This window comes from Lates calcarifer, linkage group LG19 (assembly GCF_001640805.2).
Source record: "Lates calcarifer isolate ASB-BC8 linkage group LG19, TLL_Latcal_v3, whole genome shotgun sequence".
Taxonomy (NCBI): Eukaryota; Metazoa; Chordata; class Actinopteri; family Centropomidae; genus Lates; species Lates calcarifer.
The window spans coordinates 3,739,255-3,754,788 of NC_066851.1; the positions used below are offsets into that span (position 1 = coordinate 3,739,255).

Sequence of the window (15,534 nt, forward strand, 5' to 3'; positions counted from 1 at the left end):
TGGTGTTTTTGGCTCTGACACACGAGCCCACTGAGTTTACAGTGCAGGTGTTTGCACAGGCAGTTACAGTATGTGTAAAACAGCTTGGAGAGGTGACCTGCTTGGAAGTGCAAAGGATGTCATCCATTGACATACTAACTCAACAATTAATTTGGTATTTAAACTTATTTTATGATAAAGTCTATATATAGCACTTATCACAAGTCACAAATTTGCCTTCAAGGGGCTTCACAACCTGTACAGCACACAACAGCCTTTTTCTTTGTGTCATTTACTTGAAGCAGTAAAGCTTAAATGTAAAGGTGTCTCAGTGGAAGCATGAGGGGAACAGAGCAGAGTTAATGGGAATTTAATTCTATTATTTATTTGTGATGGAAATTCTTGCTCACCAAGTAACGGTCAGACAGTCACTGAAAGTATCCTCAGCTTCATCCTCTGAGTGTATCAGTACTAAGTTACACTGCAATCTAGCCAGCAGTTGTTTAGATATTTGGGAGCAAAGTATTGAATCGACAAAACAGATCAGATCAACTATTCATTTGTTTCAAGATTAACAATTTGTTAAGTTCAAGCTGCACTAATCAATATCTTTATATTCACAATGGATGAAATGATTGATGCTGTGTAATATCAAAGGGGTCACTAATGAAAAACTAACAAAGAATTACCTACTAACTGGAAGCTTTTAAGCCTTGCTTAGCTTATTGTTTTGCTTTTCTTGCAAACTTTGCTCACATTGATTTCCTTTCCAGCAGCAGAAGGCAACTTTTTTCATAAGCGAACTCCATGATATCCAAGAATGTGTAGACCTGCAGATTTTAATAATACTGTATGGTATGACATAGCTATACTGAAGGTCTGTGGTCTTTAAACGTTTTTCTTGGCATGAGACTTGATGAAAAACATCTTATAACTGGTATTTTAGATATTTAGAAGAGTCAGTTGCCATAACTGTTCTAAGTTTCCTTTACTGAAGTAAACTTGATCAACACTGATAGTATTGGGGTGGCATATATTCTTCAGGTTTCTCTGAGACAGTGACAAGAAAATGTTTGCATGCTCAGTGGAAAAGTTGTGCTCGTCAAACCTGGCAGAAAGCTTATTGGCCTCATTTGCAGTAATTGCCCCCTCAGGAGGTCCCTCTCTGGTGATACTACAGTCTGTGAGCTTCAGATCATTCCAGACTACCTTACAGTTGTTCTGAACACTCCCCACTATTTTAACCATAACCCTGTCAGGACCGGCTGCCTAATTTGCCCTGATGGCAAATGCAGATTTTGATGACAATAGCAGTTTGAACATTCTTTGTATGACACATTTCATATGTACATTGTATGAACATGATGTGTTAATGCTAATGTGCTACCTCATTTGATAGAGTAAATTGTATTTTGTTTGATTTAATTGTTACAGGCTGCTGTGTTAAGTGTGTTAAACACATCAAATTGTGGTGTAACTCTCTTAAGGAAAGAACAGCGTGGAACATGAAGCTGTTGTTGACAGGATGTAAGACAAAGGCCAACGGTTGATTCTGTTTCTGTGTCAGTACATGGTCATTCAAAGGTCCTGATCCCTCACCTCAATACTCCCAATTTATGTGTGTGAATTTTTCTGCCTTTTTTAAAAAAAGTATTCATTATTTAAATACTGTTTCATGCCTTTCACACTAGTCTGTAATTATTCTTATGTATTATATTTTATAATACTGTAGAATTTTGCATGTAATAGCAGATGGACTAGCAGATGAGGGGACCAAAGCAGAGCTAAAAGAGAGTGAATACTAGGCTTACATTCATCAGGTGGTCAAAACACAACTCTAAATGAATGCTGATGTTGTTCTGTGTCTCCTGAATGTGTAAATAGTCTACTAGCATGTTAGCCATGATATATTGTCACTGTTGTGTTTACAGCTTGTTCTGCTGTCTGTGTTTGATTTTCTTGACAACCACTCCTCCGACTGACTTCAAAATTTGGGGTTTGAAAGTGGAAGTTGACTTGACTGGACATCTACTGTAGGCCCAGTGTGTCATCTAATAATGTCATGTAATAGCTCTGACCAAGAATCAGGACTCAAAAACCACTCCAGCTGACGTCAAACTGACTAAATTGCTGAGGACCCGGGGAAGTGCAGTGTCAACTATGAAGTGTGAACATGTGCAAGTGCTGTCCCCTTCCTCAAACAACATGGGTGAGCAGAATGGATGTTAACAGACAACATTTAACTCATGTAAATTAAAGACTGGAACGGTTCAGTGATGGGAGTGAACACTGGATTTGAGTCGATGTTGTTTATCATTCCAATACAAGTGCAGTAAATACTGCACCTCAGCCTTATGGGTAAATATTTACTACCACTTATGGACACGTTTTAGACTTAATTACTTACTCATAATGTAATTAATTTATTGTCACCTGTCAGTTACCGTGAATAAAATAAAAGTTAGTCTTTTTTTGACTTCACAATAAATGTAGACTGTCCAACTCAACTACAACTACTGCCTCACCTGCAGTGTATCTGCTTGTATGGTTTCGTCATTAACAGTATGTGTGGAACAGTGTTTGATTGGGTTTGCGTGTGTGTGTGAATGTATCTGCGTAAGGGTGAAGGCTGCAGGTTTTAGTAGTTCAGCACTTGCTAGACTTCCTCTTTCCTCCTCACCCCCCTGATGTCATTCTCAGCTTTTGTTGTTTCCAACTCCCAACGTTTAAGTTACACTAATTTGATTTACAGCTGTAACTCAGCGCCAAATAGAGTGCTACATTTGACCCCTCTCCCCCTGGGGGGACTTTCTCCCCCATATGAAAATACCAAACTCCTTTCCAGGGTCTGTTAGCTGTAATTGCCAAAACAGAATGTATCCCGTCACTGGATTATAGACAAAACAGGTCAACAGATCAGAGGAGGCCAAGTTATCTTCAGTGTCATCCAACACAGATATGATAATGTTGAATATAAATGTGTGTTTGTGTGTGTCGATAGCTGGGCATTCGGTTGAAAAGAACAAAGTAATTGTTGTTGATAGAATGCCAAGCTAATCTCATGTAAGGACTGGCTGAGCGCCTCACAGGCAGATGACCGACTGGATGACTCAGTGCGTGACCGACTGACTGGCTGACTGATAGGCTTGCTGGTTGATTTGCCTGCATTCCTTGTTGGACACCAGCAGGGTACAGTCTGACCCAGCGTGATAATCCCCTCACTGCCAGGACCCCTAATCGGCTCTTCTCTAGACCTAACATGGGCTGGCTAATGGGGGGGGGGGGGCAACCTGACACACTGAAGGAATGTATGTTCACATGCACACAAGCACATTCACACCCACTTTGACGCCAAAAAGAACTATCTGTCTACAACACCTCTATCTCTTCCTAAATGAAAGATATCCTGGACATGATAAATGAACTTGGCTGATATTTTATTTCCAGAGGTTGGAAAATTTTAGTTTGAGGTGTGAGAAAAGTGCTTTTAAATTACCAAAACCACCAAGAGAGACTTGGATGCTTTGGTTACGCAGATATATCAAAACATACACACAAAGGTTTCTATCGAGGGGAATTCACCTAATATGACATAGCTCTGTGGAAGGATGGAGCCAACACTCCAGCTGTGAGCCAAACACTGTCAACAGCATAGGATTCATATCAGGTAATACACAAAGGGGAAATCCTTTAAGTTGTGATATTAAAGTTACAAAATAGAATCTTTCAGGACTGCTGTATGTTCCTGTTGTGTTCCAGAGAGTGTCTGACTCTGGGCTGGACCTACCTCCAAACCCATGGATCCACCAGCTACCAGTCCCTCTTTTTCCATGTAGAGGATGTTCAAGACATGAACAAATTCATTTTTTAATACAGAATCTTCTAACTGAACTGATCAGTGGTGGGCTGTCAGACACTGTCACAAACACTGAATTATTATTCTTATTATTCATATATATATTTTTTCCTCATTAATACTATATGTATTGTTTCCAGTAGTCTCAGCTGATCTCATTTCCTCTTGGTTATGCTGCTTCCAATACAGTCTGTTTACATTAGAGCTTTTATTCAATCAGATTTCAGCCCCATGTTGCCAAGTTAACAGAAATCTTCAGAACAGTGATGTGTGACACTGCAAAATTCCAAATCGATCCAATACTGAGTAAATACAGGGCCAGTATCATCGATACCAATACGATACTGATACTTTTTACTTGTAAAAGCAGCTTATGAACTTTGATGTAGGGGAGATAAGATAAGATAATCCTTTATTAGTCCCACAATGGGGAAATTTACAAGGAGAGCACTGTGTCGTGATTTATGAACCACCACATAAGCTACCTGGATATTTGCCTCTCTGAAGGGACTCTGTCAGTAACCTCTGTCTCTGTACCGGGGTCTGGGTCTGTCTGAGAGATTTTCCTCCTCCTCTCTTCACTTCTTTTGCAGCTCAGAGTTCTCTTTATTGTGGTTTGTCATGTGTTTGTATAAACTAGTGGTGTTGCCACAGTAGCAGATAGCCTTCCTACACACATCGCAGCTTGCAATGTTTTCTTTTACAGCCGTAAAATATCTCTACGACATTCCTCTTTCTCCCTGCCATGCCATCACGCCCTCAATCACTGCAGCCTGCAGGTGTCTGTTCAGCGCCTGAGTCACGTGATGGCATGTGAAAGCAGTGTTTGCACAGACATGTCTTTTGATGAAACGGAAGCAACATACTGAATGTAGAGGACAGAAACTGAAACTAAATTATCGATCCAATGCCAATACCAACAAACGTTGGTATATATTTGGATCGCCCACCCCCTACTTCAGAATCAACAGTTAAGGCTCCAGTAATTTAAAATGAATGGCAATGAAACTGTTGCCTTTATTCCTTTAACCAATCAGATTTCGAGTTGGTGAGACCAGGGCCATCTAGCAGGCCTTCAGAAACGTCAACATTGTCATGTCAATTGATTGGATGGTCGGAGCTCCCAAACCGCATGTATAACTACTAGCGCAAGTTAAAACTCATTAGTATAGATTTAATAGCTGTTTTCTCTACCCACAATGGCTGGACTACGAGGAAGAGTTCACTGGCTCTGTTGTAGAGGTTCATCTGTGCACCTCAGTTTAAACAGTGATTTCCTATCACCATGGAGGCTAACGCTAAAAGTGGAGTCTGCCCAGTCGTACTTCTCGGATAAGTTTTCATTCGCTTCTGGACTGAGAATGTCTGCTCGACACAACTCGACTCACAAATAATCAGCAGTGAGTAAGATGCATTTTACCTACATTTTATTTATTTATTTATATTGTCTTTGTTATGAGTTGGAGATGATGTGTGTGGCTCAGCTGTGGCTGCAGTGTTTGGAGACTTATTGAATTGTGTTCATTGGGTTTTATAGCATTGCTTCAGTAATGCATTTATTCTGGCTACATGACATGTCTGTCTGTGATGCAAAGCTCTGTTATACTGCGTTTCTGTATGTTGTTGATGGTTGCTGTAGCCGTGACATCATAATGACCGTATTAAGAGGTGGGTTAATTCAGGTAGGACACCTGTGAAGGCCCAGGTCTGAAATGCATGACCTGCCAATGGAACTGACAATATCAAGACACCATTGTCACTGATTGAATCAGCAGTGCGGGGACTGATAGCACTGTTGTCAGCTGAGCTGTGATTCACAGTAGATTGTTTCCTTGATACAGGCTTATTAAAGGACAGTGAAAGCCACACAAACACTCATAATGCAAATAGTTTGCTGCTGAGCCACCAACTTTATCTGAAGTGCTTCTATAGGCCTACTGAGCTGAATGTAACAGCTTGCTAGCAACAGACTATGACTGAGGACAGAGACAGCACAGAATGTTGGGGAGGTACAGTGCAGAGCTCACTTACTGTTGTGTTTAGATGATGATGCAATCACATATCTCAGAATAAAGTGAATGAACTTCATAGTCAGTGACTCTGAATATTTGAGCTGAATTGAATGAAACTATTTGAATCAGGAAATGATCCATAATTTACACCTTTGCTTCCCTGCCTTTGCTGGCACATTGCTGTATATCTTACTGCCACTTGTAGAGCAGCTAAATAAATAGCACGTTCATGAAATAAACAAAACAGGGGCTCACACTTGCATAACTGCTCAAAAGGTGGAGGTTTGCTTTGACAGTACATTAACACTTCATTACAGCTGTGATAGCATGGCACAGAGGAGCAGATCAGAAAACAGTGAAACTCTTGCCTGTTAGATGAAAGTAACACTGAAAAAACTCCATAGACAGTGACATTATACAGATGTTACACACTACCAAAAAATTAACATAGAGACAATTGCAAGCCTTGTCGCTTGTGAGTGCTGTGACAGTAAAACAACATGTACGAGGACAGAGACAGTCACAATTTGGCCTTTCTTTTTAGAAGAAGTAAAACACTGCTGTTACCTCCTGTTGTGAAGATGTGGAAATACAAATGAGGGCTGATAGCTACAGCCTAATCATTGAATATCATACCATGGGAAAATGACAGATAGAGGAGAATTTACAGAGCATTTTATACCTTACTTTGTTTTCAACTGGGCTCATGATATGTCAAGTCTTGGAGAGTCATACTATGCCAACTAGGAAAACAGACAAGAAGTAACTGCCAGGCAGTAGTGGTTGAATGAACTGTCCAACTGTGGCCTGCAAAAGACAACATGTCTATCTACATTCATTTCGAGGTTTTACAGGTCATTGTTCTTTTAACCTCATTTCAAATTAAACTGTTAATTGTGGTTTATTACGTGTCCTATGTAGTACAAGCCCTTATAGTACTCTTATATAATTCCCATCCCATTGACTTTACCATTAACAGTACATAGAGAGTGATAACCTTAGGTACTCACTGACAGTATATTCTTGAGTGAACTGAAATGTGCTTAACTATTAAATGTCTTCATCCCTGGCATATCTGAATATTTTTCATGCATAAATACAGCATTTCCAAACAGAAAATGAGGAATAGACTAAAGTCTAGCATGATGGTATTAGAATGAAAAGCATTGTTGTGTGATGTTTTCCACACAAGTCACACTGTTGCGCCTATATGCCATTGTTCACAACACCTGGTAAAGACCTAGCTATCTATGAACAAAGGCAGTCACAATTGATTGCACACAGAAAGATGAACAAGCTCACACTAAATTACCAAGCATGCAGTTCCATCAAGACGATATATGGTGCTGCTATAAGACCTTTCAACAGTGATGACACTTGGGAGGATGAATCATAAGCTGATTGTGGTATAAGAGTCAGAGGAGTGACTTCATTATTAAATACCAGATGTTTAGGTGAACATACTCGAGGGTGGTTAAAAAATACCCTTCATGAAAGACGCCAAGCATCCACTTTTTATCCTCAAAGGAGGACCCTTCTTAGTCACTGTGGCGCCGAAGATGGCACTCAATGCTACCTTGTTATAGCTTGTCCATAATATGAGAAACTGAAAGAGGGTTATGAGGAATGAGCCTGGGGCTAAAGGGTCTCTAAATCATCCCAGTAAAATGGTCTTTTACAAGGTGTCATTTCTCTGAAGATAAATGGATGGTAGTATATTATCTAATACCATAATTCCTGACTAGAGCTGACTGGTTCAAATTAGCAGAGAGGCTGGTTGTATAATGCTCTCACATCCCTCCACAGCTATTGCCAAAGTGACCTTGGTCACCCAAACCTTTAACAGCACCCCTATCTCCAAATGTTTTTTAGGTATGATGTAACTCTTTCACTGTAGTACATTAATCACTGAGAAATTTAAAGCTGGATTTATCAGTATTTTACATAAACAGTGGATGTAATCACTATGTGTACTCTGCAGTTGTCCACAGCCCTACAGAACATTAGTGTCTTTCAGCTCACTGTTTTGATGTACAGCCCATACCTTGTTCATGTTTTGAGTCAGTATTTTATTTTCAGCATCAGAGGGCAGGTGTTTTTAGTGAAAAAGCTGTAGACACACTGCACACTACCTGCCCAGCACCAAACAGCAGACAGTCAAAACTAGCCACTGCCTGTTGTTCATAGTGGAGCATTTAGCACTTAGGCTATATAGAGACCTCGTCTAGTTTAGTTTATTTACACCCCAGCACATGGATAGCTGGTAGAGTAAGATGCTGTTTAATTGGTCTTACAGGTTGAAATTCAGCAACAGGCCTACAGTAACAGGTAGACTGAAATGGCTGGGCACCTACAGCAGTAAAGCAGCTCAGTCTGGCGAAGAGCAGTTGTTACTGATTGCTGATGAGGAACAGCTGGACAAGCAGGTGATTGGGTTAGGCGGAAACTCAGAAACTACATTAACTGGGCAGGTGAGGTCTGAGGAATACTCCAGGAAACACACTGAAAGAAGAAGATTGTTTCTGACAGTTTTTTTTTGTCTGAGGCTCTAGAGTAAATAGAGGGATATTTTCTCTTCCTGTGAGGAACTAATGAATCCTTTTTGTTAAAGCCAAAACCAGAAATCTAAAATAGTCCATCTTAAGCTATAAACAGCAGAAATAAAACCTCTGGAAAAAATTAAAGTGACTGCCAAATCAAGAAAATAGATTTTATAGTGTTGCTCAGTTTGTAATCAAACTTTATCATAGCAACATTTTGCTTGTCAAACACAACAATAATTAGCAACATTACAAATAGCTGGATTCCCTTCGCATGTGCCAGGGCTGTAGTATTGTACATTTGCTGGGACACCTGAAGGGAACAGAGCCACCACTGATATTATTACTCACACCTATGCACCTACAGTATCTCACCATGTCTTCTGGCATTTTAGTGGGTGCATAGTGCAAAAGTGCACCGTGTTAAGACACCTGTTGAGTTTTTCAATGTCCTGTGAGAGAGACACACATGCACACAGAGATCATGTATTGGTTGATTCTGATTTTGTATGCTTGTCTATATCTGTTATTACTGCCAATAAGCAAATAGGGAACAGCTGAAGAGGCAAGTTGTGGCTTTTAAAAGAGGTCAGGTGGTGAGGAGAGACAGTAGACTCTCTGAGGACACCTTGTGGGCAAGTGTTACAACAACAGACCTGAAAAAGGAGCCCATGACACAGTAAGAAAATCTGCAGACATGACAACTTGTTTGTACAGTGTTTGTTCCTATTTCTGAGAGGAAGTCAAATTAGTTCTTAAAATCATACAACCTTTTAAAATTTCACACAATAGCATGGGTTATTTTTATACCAATATGTGGTAGATCCTATCCTTTCCCACAGCTGAGGCCATATTATTTTGTGTCCACATGTATCCAGAGTCTGCCTGGATCCAGCTGAGTTTAATGTTTAACTGCAGTGGAATAACAGTTGTTTAAATGATTTAAATTGCATGATGACAGTTGTTCAAACTATATGTCAGAGAGAAAGTGTGTGTGGGTGTGTGGTGTGTGTGTGTGTGTGTGTGTGTGTGTGTGTGTGTGTGTGTAATAAGGGTAGGTGAATGTGAGGTGTGGCAAAAAAATAAAATAATGTTACAGCTTTGAGCAAACTGTACAGCAAACAGCAGATCAAGAGTGGATGGAGTTGTCAAGCTGGGAGATGAGGGAAAAAAAGACAGTTGCAATTAGCAACTAGCAACTGGTCTGTGCATCTTTGCATAAATTATATGACACATAGAAAAATGATTTGATCTATCAAATAAAGACCAAAAACTAAACAAAACTTGCTGTGGACATCCAGTAGATGGAAATGGAGCAATGGTGCTGTTCAGCTGTTCCTATTATGAGTGTCATTATATGTTCCTTTTCTTTTCTTTTTTCTGGGGATTTTGTCACCACTAATTTACTTATCATGTATATTGTGCCACAGTGTCTTGGATTCACAACACTGTGCTCTGTTTTGTAAAAGAGGTACCAGCAAAACAAGCTGCAATCACACTACCCGGCTCCTCGTATATTATTGTGGTTTACCACTCACATTTTCACATATTACATCTATGTTGCCACACAGACCAAATGGTTGGGCGGATCATTAAATAACAAATTCAAACAAACAGCTGGCAACACAAGACTTCAACTTGATTCATTCATTAGTAATCTCTTGTTTCTGAGATAAATACACTGAGTTTGGTTTGCACATGTGACTTACAGTCTCAAATTACACTTGCACACAAATGTTTGTCACAGAAAGAAAAACACAAATGAATACCCACAATACTGTCTTCTCTCTCAGACACGCTTTCTATAATTTTCATATTTAAGCAAGCAACAAGCTCATTCCACCAAAATGCCCCAAATTTTAGCCTCTCTTTCTCAACTTTGCAATGCCTCTAATATCTTTCATGTAATGTCAAAGTTTAAAAGGAAGGAGGAAGAGCAACAAAGGATGATCACTCCTCAGACATAGAGTGGATCCCATACAAGAGTTTATATAGTAGAATTACTATGTGGAGAAATTAAATAACATTTTAAGTAAATAGACACATAAAGTAAATTCTACTTAGAATAAATGATAAAAAGCCACAGGAGCTTGCAAGCCACACTGTTAATTGTCTTGTGGTCTCTGCTCAAGATGGTGGTTCAAGATAACTGTCCAGAAAATACTAATGCTATGCTTCAAAAAAAAAAAAAAAAAAAAAAGAAAGAAAAAAGTTATGAACAATGCTGGTATCTCAGAGATTAAAAAAGAACACCATCAGTGGCCTTCATGCTATTGTTGATGTCAGCCTGTTTGGCTCTAATAGGACCCTTGTTACATTTCTGTCAGTGGGTGGTGCCTTTGAAGTCAGAGAAATCCCCTGTTACTTTTACTGCTTCTGGTTGCAAAACTCTGAAACTTTCACACGATATCTCTGGTACCTTCTGGCATTTGTCAGAACTGACATCTGAAATTAACGAACTACAGGAAATGACCCGCAAACAAAACAGTTTGCAGGAAGATCATTTTCAAAATTCTCCAAATCTGCATACCCTACAATGAACACCTTTACAGAAAGCAAATTTGTAATTTTCTGAATTTGAGCAGATTAGATTAGATTAGATCTGTATTTGCAGATTACCTAGAGGTACATTTTCATTTATCCTTATCTAAAGATGGCATCCCATTATTAAGCTTAACAAACATACTGTTTGTTAAAATGTCTTTCTAGACGGTATCATCCAATATTGCAGCTTTGGCTCAGCTACTGTGTCTGTCTGAAAAGGAAAACCAGATCAGGCATTGACATGATAAATTTTAACATGATATTTAGTGAGGACAGTGTTCACAATTGTCACCATCTGAATTTAGCATGTTAGCATTGCTAACATCTGCTAATTAGCACCTAATATAAAGTCAATCTGATGGGAATGCTTTTACCTTTGCATTAGTCTTAAGTAATGGAAATAGTAAAATGCCGACCTGTTTAGTGGGAGCAGATGAAAAGTCCGAGGTTTTTACAGTTCATCCTCAGGTACTAGGAATATCTCTACCAAATTTTGATGTTCCATCCATTGAGATTTTTTAGTCTGTATCAAAGCGGTGAATCAATCATCATGTAGAAACCTGCTGCTGCTAGCGTGGCTACAAACTGAACTATGACTACAAGCAAATTTTCAATCAGTACTACATCAAGCATTAATGTCTACCTGCGACTTTAAAGAAATAAAAATGATGTGATGATGCTATGCTTTTTTTCCCCATTGCATTGACGTACTCGCCCATCATTGACCTCATCTTTTCTCTCAACCCCATGTACCGCAGGAAAAAAAGCAGTGCTGTGTCACACACTTCTTGATCTAATCTGTCATTGTCTTTGTGCATCACGTTAATGAAATCTCTCACCATCTGAACACATTGGGTGTGAAAGCCTTAGCCTACAACTGCAGACTGTGTGATAGTGTACTGCTTCATACTTCCCCTTTCTCTGTTATCTGGATTGTCAGAAAAAGTCTACCTTCAGGGTTGACTGGTTATATAACATACGAGCAATGTGTGTTATAGTTACCAAGTATTCTTCTTTGCCATTTAGGATTTAAATGTCAACTATTTGTACAGTACAAAAAGTGATGACGTTTAGTAACAGGTTCAGTTATGGCCTTGTGTTTTCTGGTAAAGTAATAACCAAAAAGAGAACTAGAAGTTAGTTACTTTATATTTAGTTCAAATATCACATTACATATTGGCTAAATGTGAGTGTTTTATGTGCTATTTAATGGAAATATTAAATTTCCTAACAGCTGGTTCCCATAAAATTAATGGTTTCTGATTTAAATGTTCTGATTAATCAGGTCAAAGAAATACAATTAACACACACTATTTATTCAGACAATATAATGGAACAGTACAATCAATTTTCAAAACACAAAATGTAAAAACTTTATAAATGTATAACACAATATGCTTATTTGGTAGATATACAATATATGACTAGAATAAAATTGTAGAGATTGAAATGAAAGTATGGCAAGATAAGACTTAGGAACTTCTTATCTTTTTCTAAAAATGAGCAGACACATTCAACATCATATACATAAAAATTCAAGAAAACACAAAGTTGCTGACCAGCCTTACACCAGTCACTCCAGTTATATCTTTTAAGATAAATAAAAGCAACAAAACCAACTGTAATATTATTACATATTACATATAATACAGTTGCTGGATACAAAGAGAATAATGCCGGCAGCAGTGAAATGGACTTTAACATTTGGATTTGCTTGAATCTATAACCCATTCAACAAAGAGGACCTGACTAAATGTTGAATTAAAACAAAACAAACAAACAAACCAAGAAAAATCAAAAAATAATTTGAATTGTAATATTATATACCTGAGTCAGTGATAAACAATATTGCTATGGCTATGCTATGCTACTGTTTTTTTTTTTTTTTTGTGGTTGTTTTTTTTTTTTTTTATGTTTTAACAGAGAACAAATACTCTTTCTGTGGTTAATGACTTAATCATCCATCCAGTTTTTTTTCTACACATTATTTTTTATTTTACTTTATAAACGCAAATAACATTTATTTCACATAAGTGACTAACTGTCAAATCTATGCCTTTTAGAACTTAAAACAAGATCCCACAATATTGTATTATATTGAAGGTAACTTGCTTAAGATTCAGTAAATTTCAAATTCACTGCATGTATACTTTACATTTTGTTCAGATATTTTTTTTATCTCTGCTTACAGCTACAGTAAAGTAACAGTTTGGAGAGATGGGGGGCTCCTGTAGCATTACCTTGTTAATTATCTCCTTTAGAAGGCTGCACTTTAGAAGTGTCACACGCTGAATGATGACATGTTGTGTGATCCATCTGAAGACTTGAAGCCCGAGATGCAGATATCAGATGTTCCACGTGATGAGCGAGTAGAGTAGATGTACTTTTTGCTAAAGCACCATAGGTCCAATAGTATTTGCCGGAAGTGGCTCCTGAATTTCACCCCGATGAAGGCGTAGAGGATGGGATTTAGACAGCAGTGGAGGTAGGCTATGCCCCTGGAAATGGCCAGAACTCTGAGTTGAAGCTTTCCTGCCTCACAATGCTTCTCCTTAAAAAGAGACAGTGTGTATTTCAGCAGAGCCACATTGTAGGGAAGGTGGCACACAATGAAAACCACAACAACCACCAAAACCACACGGACAGCCTTGTGCCTCTGGCTGCTCTGTGCTCTCAGTAAAGTGCACACGATGCTGGAATAGCAGAACACCATCACCAACAGAGGCAGCAGGAAGCCAATGCCCATTTGAAGGCTTGGAACCAGCACCTTAACTAGCATTGCTGTTTCATTCTTGCTGAAAGACAGTGCACACGTCACAGTGACAGGCTCATTCAGCGGATTCGGGTCTTCAAAGCGCTCAGTGTAGATGAGTGTGGGCAGAGTTAAAGCCACTGCAAACACCCAAACGGCAGAGCAGAGGAGGCGGCTGTAGATCAGAGCACGAGTGCGAGTCCCAAAGGATCTCCTTGCCTGAACTATAGCAATGTAACGATCACCACTAATGCACGCAAGCAGGAGCATGCCGCTGTAGAGGTTGATACTGTAGGCTGACCGTAGCATCTTACAAACCACAGGACCCATTAACCAATTATACTGCTCATTGTATATGATAAATGGGAGGGCCACCACAAAGATCAGGTCAGCTACAGCCACATTGACAAGATAGACATCTGTCATCGTCTTGGTTCTCTTGTAGAATATGTAGGTGACGATTACAAGAGCGTTGCCGATCAGGCCGAAGGCACAGATGATGGAGTTGATGTAAGTCTGGGTGATGACCTCAGCGGGGCTAGGGTCGAGGTTACAGAGCAGTTCCTCTTCATCATCTATTGTTGTGTTGTAATCATAATCTGAAGTCCCGTCATCCATGTTTTTAATCTGCAGAAGAGCAGATGACCATAAACACCACACAGCAAATAACTGAAACTAAATAATTTATTTGACTGTAGAATGAGATGCAATGCTTTACTACTGAACTACCAGCTGTGTATGTAATGTACTTAAAATTCACTACACATTGACTAATGTCACCATTGAGTAGTAATATCCAATATTACTGTACATTTGTAATAATATAACCTCCTCAAAGGAGTATTTCTGCATATTGAGTACTTTTACTTTACTTTAAATACATTTTGCTGATATACCTCTGTATATTTACTCTATTTTTAGTACATTATTGTGTCAAAATATAGTCGAAGCAGCTAATGTAAAAGTGCAATTATCATTTAGTTATTTACATCATCATTTATTGGTCGATTATATTTTGCAGTAATAATTTGAATCTGCATTAGAGGAGTAAAAGTATAAAGTAGGAAAAAATGGAAAGTACAAGAATCTAAAAACTGTGCTCAGGTACAGTACTTGTATTTAGAAAATGTACTTATTAATGTTACTTTCCACCACTGCTTTAATAACATTTTGAATGTAAGACTTTTGCCTGTAACGGTGCATTTAAATAAAAGCTTAAAATAATTGCAAACTGATAAAGGGTTTATGAACTGGAACTAATGACTTTATTAATGATCATGAATAATAAATTCTATTATATTTATTCTTTAACACATCAGTGATAAGTCTTCACTTGTTAACCATTACAAAACCCTCAGATGAAAAGTGGCTCCATACATATCTGAAGAAAAACTATAATCCAGTGGGTGCACTATATAACCCAAATAAAGTTTGGTATCACTGTACAGTTACCAAACTGTGGGAAAAAAATGTAGCATATAATTTTGATGAGTTAGTGCAAAGCTTGCAACCCACATAGACTGAGTAAAACTCACATAACACCTTATTGTCTGTTCACAGAATCAATGCCAGTGTTCTAGTTGAGCTCTTCCTCTGGTGGCGAATGACCCAATTTCAGACAAATTAGGCATATAGTGACTGCATGTAGGGGTAGGCTGCAGGTGGTTGCACTCTGTGCTGTGACTGATCTAAGGAACGATAAGATCCTTATCAGTGAGAATCTTAGACATATCACTTAGAGTCAATATAACTGCAGGGGGGTCACTGACAGAAAACAAGTTCAGTAAAATCCAGTGTGTGAGACACAAGAACATTTGACTCCTATTGTGATTTTTCAGTTTTAACCAATGA

At 38.6% G+C, this 15,534-nt stretch overlaps 1 protein-coding gene across 3 annotated transcripts in view; it reads right to left on the reverse strand.

Annotated features, from left to right (window-relative positions):
• Positions 1-12,231: 12,231 nt before the first annotated feature.
• The window catches only part of ccr6b (chemokine (C-C motif) receptor 6b), a 33,956-nt gene continuing 30,653 nt past the window's right edge, over positions 12,232-15,534 (reverse strand). For 2 of the 3 annotated variants that reach the window (XM_051078331.1, XM_018695099.2), the window contains exon 3: positions 12,232-14,310. In XM_051078331.1, the coding sequence (XP_050934288.1) occupies positions 13,213-14,301 (1,089 nt within the window). In that variant the 5' untranslated portion in view covers positions 14,302-14,310 and the 3' untranslated portion in view covers positions 12,232-13,212. Of the gene's footprint in view, positions 14,311-15,218; positions 15,372-15,534 lie in introns of all 3 variants that reach the window. The other variant, XM_018695097.2, reaches the window with a different exon arrangement.